The sequence below is a fragment of the Cucurbita pepo genome, chromosome LG20, assembly GCF_002806865.2.
Source record: "Cucurbita pepo subsp. pepo cultivar mu-cu-16 chromosome LG20, ASM280686v2, whole genome shotgun sequence".
In the NCBI taxonomy this organism is placed as follows: Eukaryota; Viridiplantae; Streptophyta; class Magnoliopsida; order Cucurbitales; family Cucurbitaceae; genus Cucurbita; species Cucurbita pepo.
In genome coordinates, this window is record NC_036657.1 from 6528998 (window position 1) to 6535826 (window position 6829).

The window sequence follows — 6829 nt, forward strand, 5'->3', positions numbered from 1 at the left end:
CAGTTCTCACAAGAACTCATAACAATCTCCGCATCAAATACACCTTGTTCATAGCCGATGGTTTTTCGTACATATTCGACAGCGTCTTCAACAGACCTGACGTTGTCTTCTCCTTGATAATGTTGAACGCCACGTTTCTGGATAGCGTCAACCGGATCAGCCCCAAGGCTTGTCGATCCTTGAGCTTCCACTGTTCCGTGGTCATGGTATCCGGCTTCACCCCCAACAGAGGTTCGTAAAGATCTTTCTGGTACAGATAATCTTCAATCTGCATCTTCCAGAAACCGAAATCTGCATCTTCCAGAAACCGAAATCAGATCCATCGAACTTCTCAATTCAAATCTTTGAACTTTCCATCTTCACAGATCGTGGTGACTTCCGCCTAGCTTTGACACCGCCTGGCTCTGACTTCCGCCTGGCTTTGACACTGCCTAGCTCTGACTTCCACCTGGCTTTAACTTCCGCCTGGCTCTGACTTCCGTCTGGCTCTGATACCAGTTGTTAGGATCGATATCAGTCGTTAGCTCTGATACCAATTGTTAGGATCGCACAACAACGCACACGCTCGATCANACTCTTTTTTGGTACAAAGAAGATTCACAGAATATACTAAAAGACTCCCCAATGGATCCATTTTGGAAGGAAATAGTAAAATAGATATACAAAATAGTAAAATAGAGATAATATTGTGATGATAGCCAAGTTGGGAGTTGAGGGAAGTTGTTTGATTGTTCAAACATGGGAAGGAGTGGTGTTTGGTGGGGTTGGGGCTGAGCCAACGCGCCTTCCACGTTCGGAGCGGCTGTTCTCAGCGAACTTGATGCTTTGTTGGTGCAAACCCTTCTTCTTTTCATCCTCAGTCCATTCAGCGCCGTAATAGAATTCCTCAGTGGACTTCTCAACGTGTTTGGTTGGGGGTAAGAACATGCTTCCCCACTGAGGGAAGTGAACCAAAGTGACTGGAAGAGTGCAACACACAATCATTATCCCCATCAAGAACAGCCCTTTGTCTGTGGTGTATTTGGTGGTTGAGAAGAACACCAACTGAGTCAAACCAGACCCAAAGTTCCCTCCTGCTCCTGTCAGCCCTGATATGATCCCTAGAGACCGCCTAGAAATGAAGGGAATGATCCCAAATGTGGCTCCACACGCAGCCTGTGCTCCTATTGAGAACAATATCATTGCCGCTATGGCTGTTGGCAGCTTGTCCGCCTTCCCAAGCCACATGCAGAACACTCCCCCGAATGTCTGCAGGATCCATAGAGTCCACAGCCTTCCCCTCATCCCGAAGTATCGCGCCGCAAAGTCCGACGCATACCCTCCGAACGGCCGAGCCACCAGATTCGCCATTCCGAACGTGGCTGCGATGATCCCGGCGGTGTGCAGCTTTAGATCAAACCTGTTGCCATGAGATAAGAACGAACGAACGAACAAACAAACAAACATTAAGTAATTAAGATTAAGGGGTTGATCGTGAGTTTATATAAGTAAGCAATACAATATTTACCTGTCGTAGAAATACTCGGCAATGACGTTGTCGGTGGAGAGCTCGACGCCCATGGAGTAGCCGTAGAGGAGGACGAAGATCCAAGTTCGATAGTTGGTGATGGCGTACCAGAGGACCTTGGAGAATTTATCTTTGGCAACGTCACCCTTCTTCTGAAGGCTGCTAAGGTTGCCATCGGGCAAGTCCTGGCCGAGAGTGAGAACCAAGATGCCCATGATGACATGAAGCCACCCAGGGATGAAGAAGGCAATCCGCCAGGCAGTGAAGGGAGTAGCGCCGGCTCTCTTGATGATGTCATAGAGCAAGGGCATGATGAGCTGGGTGGCTCCTCCGCCCATGTTGCCCCATCCGGCGGCGGTGCCGTTGACGAGGCCGATGATCTGGCTGTTGAACATGGTGCTCATCCAGTACTGGCAGGAGACGAAGGTGGCGAGGGAGAAGCCGATCATGAAGCGGACGGCGATGTAGCCGGCGGCGTCGGAGACGAAGGACATGCAGAAGACGGTGGGGGCGGAGAGCATGATGAGAAAGGCGCAGCCGTAGCGAGGGCCGAGAAGGTCGCAGACGGCGCCCATGACAAGACGAGAGAAGATGCTGCCGGAGACGGAGGTGACGCCGGCGTTGCCAATGTCGACTTTGGTGAGGTTGAGGTTATCACGGATGATGGGGACAAGAGGGGCGGCGGCGAAGGTGGAGACGAAGCAAGTGAAGAAGGAAATCCAAGAAAGGTGGAAGGTTCTCATGTGGGGGTTGGCGAAGGAGAAGAGCTTGAACACCTTCGCCTTGTGCTCAGAGTCCACTGGTAATGCAAACTTAGCTGTTGTGTCTGTTGGGACAATTGGGGATGCCACCGAGAATGCAAACGTCTGCTCTCTCCCTGTCACCCCATGCATCGAGCTCCCCGGAGACCCCTCCACGCCGCCGCTCATCTTCTCTATATTGCATATTCCAAGTCAATGAAGTGCCAATGTGGTGTGAAGTTATTGTCTCCTACTTTCTCCAATTCTAATTCTTCAATCAAACTCCCAACACACAATACTTTAATACTATTATGCTTTGGGTGACCTCATTTGGCTCCAAATATAATATCAAACTTCTTAATCCAACACAGCTTGGGATGATTAGGATGATAACCTCTTTGTTTTTATAAGGTCAACTTTGTATCATCCTTTTTCTACACAAACTTGCAACCCTCTTGGAGATATAAACTATTTTTTATGCATCCTATCTTACCCTTTCATGAACGCTTAGAGTTCTTTCCACTATTTTTTTCTCGTCAAAAATATTATAATACACGACTTTAAATTTTCATTGGATATAAGTTGAATTTAATGAAACGTTTCCTACATTTCTCACCTTTTTAAATTCTACATGTTTGAAACAGTTCGATAAATAAAGGTCAACCGTATGAAAATGTTATAAGATTGATTATTGATGAATGAGTTGAAATTAATTTGCTATAAAATCTACGTTATATTGGTAAAAACTTGTGGAAAATTTAACCCACTTTTGATGNCAATAAACCAAACAATAAACCAAACAATAAACCAAACAACCACCCAATCTTCTTATGCCTACCTGCTCATCACCTCACCTATTTATAATGGTGTGGGCGTTGACATTATAAGAAGAGCGTTGGCAAAGGAGAGATTGAAGTTAAAACAAAAGTTAGATATGGAGAATCAAGTTTCGCCGCATCTTGTGGTTTGAACAGTGAAAAGTCCCATCCTATATCCCAAAGGATTACATAAAATTTATTTACCAAATTTTATTTCTAAGACTTCGTTCAATTGTTGGATGATGGAAGTCTCACGTCCGCTAATTTAGGAAATGTTCATGAATTTTATTTCTAAGTATTTACTTATGTTTTTTCATATAAATCTCTTGTCTCAAATGGGGATCTCAATGCTTATTGAGCTCCATATATTAACGAGCAATTGAAACAAAGACAGATCGAGAATTCTCCGTCTCCGATCCCATTTAGCTAACGTAGAGACATCTGTCTCCACTCCCTCGTCTATAACATTATAACCATTTATTATCACGTCATATCAAACATTAATGATTCAACTCGAGTTGTCCAACCTCCCAACCAACTGATTATTCCCACATGTTCAACTATATTGCATATTCCAAGTCAATGAAGTGCCAATGTGGTGTGAAGTTATTGTCTCCTACTTTCTCCAATTCTAATTCTTCAATCAAACTCCCAACACACAATACTTTAATACTATTATGCTTTGGGTGACCTCATTTGGCTCCAAATATAATATCAAACTTCTTAATCCAACACAGCTTGGGATGATTAGGATGATAACCTCTTTGTTTTTATAAGGTCAACTTTGTATCATCCTTTTTCTACACAAACTTGCAACCCTCTTGGAGATATAAACTATTTTTTATGCATCCTATCTTACCCTTTCATGAACGCTTAGAGTTCTTTCCACTATTTTTTTCTCGTCAAAAATATTATAATACACGACTTTAAATTTTCATTGGATATAAGTTGAATTTAATGAAACGTTTCCTACATTTCTCACCTTTTTAAATTCTACATGTTTGAAACAGTTCAATAAATAAAGGTCAACCGTATGAAAATGTTATAAGATTGATTATTGATGAATGAGTTGAAATTAATTTGCTATAAAATCTACGTTATATTTGTAAAAACTTGTGGAAAATTTAACCCACTTTTGATGAGCGAGGAAAAAACCTACCTCGAGTTGCTATTTTGAAGGAATTTATAGACGCATGAACTAACTTTTGGAATTGATCTGATCTAATTTACTCGAGTAAAGATTTTTTTTATTATATAGTTCGATGGTATGGGAAGTTATTGATACTAATTTATGATGACCTAATATTGTAAGGATGAGTGATGACAAAATTCCCACAAGTATAGGATAAGTACGGTTCACAAAAGCCAAAGCCATAACCCTAAGCATATTTTAATAACAATGCCATCTATAGGGTACAAATTGGTTGTGGCCAATTCATTTTTTATGTGTACGAACAATATCAAAACTTCAATAAATAATTCAAGAAGCAAATGGATTAGCTCACTATCAACATGATGAAGCCAATAAAAATATGAATATAAAATGTAGCATCAAAAGATGACTTTCAACGGAGGACATTTGGTGTCCGTTTTGACCCGTTATATATTGTCATCAACCTCACAATTTTTAAAACACGTTTACTTGGGAGAGGTTTCAATATCCTTATAATGAGTGTTTCGTTCCCCCTCACTGGCACACCGCCTAGTGTCTATGTGAATGTTTGATTAATCCACCACACCTTTTAGGTATGAAAGTTATCTTATTTATAATCAAATAAATTATAAGGATATGGAAATAGTAATAAATGGAAATAACAATAAATGGAAAGATACATCTGGTAATAAAATATCAAATATAATATATATGGTAAACTATAATTTATTACTAAATATCCTTAACACCCCACCACAAGCTGAACGTCGGATTTGAACGAACGTGAAGCTTGAATCTGAAAAATTCAAAGAAGTTGAGAAACACTTTTCGTGAAGATGTCAACAACCTGGTTCAAATGAGGCGTAAAGAAACACTTTCTTGGCCATCGAAAATTGCAGAGGGATCGCCGCTCAGCGGCGATGCTGCCTTGGCTTCGACGAGAATATGTCTAACCCATAAACAGGGATTGTCGCTTAGCGACGATGCTACCTTGGCTCTGGTGAGAATATGTCTAACCCCAAGAAGTAGAAGGGGAAACCTAGAGCAAGGGACAAAGACAATGTTGAAGCCGGAAGAGTCGCCACATTGGGCGAAGGAGCCAATTTTGGCAAAAAGGGCAGCCGAAAGAGTCGCCACATTGGGGCGAAGGAGCCAATTTTGGCGAGAAGGGCGGCAGCAACTTGGTTGGCGAAGATGCCAGTGCGGCGCCTAGATTCCAAAGGTGAATCTCTGCAAAAGGTCGATAGGCTTATCGAGATTCTGTATATTTCCGAAGAGAAATGCTGATGAAGATCCTAAGATTAGGGTTTCTGTGAAGGATGAAGGATAAAGGGAAAATTGAGAAGAATATGGAAGAGACTATGTTTGGAAAAGGTGAGGTTGTATGTACACAGTATGGTGAAGGATGATTTGGAGGTCAATAGGGTGGAGCCGAAGAGTAATTAATCGGCTCCGCCTGCGGTAGCCATGAAGACTGCACCTGCGACATCAAAGCCAGCAGGGGTGGCGGAGAAGAATAGTAGATGATTCAGAAGCCGTTGAAAAAAAGGATCAGGGTTGCTAAACTAGAAGGCTCTGATACCATGTGAATGTTTGATTAATCCACCACACCTTTTAGGTATGAAAGTTATCTTATTTATAATCAAATAAATTATAAGGATATGGAAATAGTAATAAATGGAAATAACAATAAATGGAAAGATACCTCTGGTAATAAAATATCAAATATAATATATATGGTAAACTATAATTTATTACTAAATATTCTTAACAGTCTAGTTCTAATATCATTTGTAACTGTTTAAATCCATCGTTAGCAGGTATTGTCCGTTTTGGCCCGTTATGTATTGTCGTCAGTCTCACGATTTTTAAAACATGTCTACTAGAGAGAGGTTTCCACACCTTATAAAAAATGTTTCGTTCCCCTCTCCTACCGAGATGGAATCTCACATTTGGAGTTCATATTAAGCAAATTATATGCCCAACCATTCTACATTTGATTCAAAATAATCCTAGAGATGAATATACACTTTTTTTCTCACTTTAATTACTCAATTATTGTTCTCATTCTAACGGTTACATTCTCTGGAGTCGAGCTCAATCTCAGTTAGGTATTGTTTGGTATGAAGTTACGGGTTTTTTTATTCAAGTCAATAATTGAATTAAAACATCGATAAAGGGCAATTAGCGAGTGGCTTTTCGCTATTTTATTAGTCATCGTTAACGGCAAGTAGGAACGTACACTTGATTTCAAAGTCTATCGAACGTAATTGAAATATTTTAAAATTAAAATAATTTGGGGAGGAAGATTAAGTTTATAATTAAAGCTTTAAACAAAATTAAATTTTTTTTAAGGTTCAATTATTGGTATGTTATTGACTAATTTCTTATTTAGGATTAAACTAAGTTAGGAAGATGGACGGTCAGAAATTAAGATGATCCCCAAATGTAGAGCTGACTTTTGGCAAATAATTGTAATTAGTCCACTTTTTTGTCCTAATTGAAAATTTTGTGTATTGATGGAAATGACAAGGCTTTGTAATCACCTTTGTTCTTGAAGAAATAAAAAAAAAAAAAAAAAAAAAAAAAAAAAAAAAAAAAAAAAAAAAAA

General features: G+C 40.1%; 1 protein-coding gene across 1 annotated transcript; it reads right to left on the minus strand.

Annotated features, from left to right (window-relative positions):
* Positions 1-590: 590 nt before the first annotated feature.
* On the minus strand, positions 591-2439 carry LOC111783446 (high affinity nitrate transporter 2.4-like). The gene is made up of 2 exons (XM_023664373.1): positions 1508-2439; positions 591-1399 (listed from the first exon to the last, which is right to left on the minus strand). The coding sequence occupies exons 1-2, from the start codon at positions 2434-2436 to the stop codon at positions 733-735; spliced, it is 1596 nt and encodes a 531-aa protein (XP_023520141.1). The 5' UTR covers positions 2437-2439; the 3' UTR covers positions 591-732.
* Positions 2440-6829: the final 4390 nt, after the last annotated feature.

Excerpts from the sequence above, each read along its gene's own strand:
- LOC111783446 (XM_023664373.1), bottom strand. The coding sequence starts at position 2,436 with ATGAGCGGCGGCGTGGAGGGGTCTCCGGGGAGCTCGATGCATGGGGTG. Across the intron at positions 1,400-1,507 it reads GCCGAGTATTTCTACGACAG|GTTTGATCTAAAGCTGCACA; the intron begins GTAAATATTGTA and ends TCATGGCAACAG.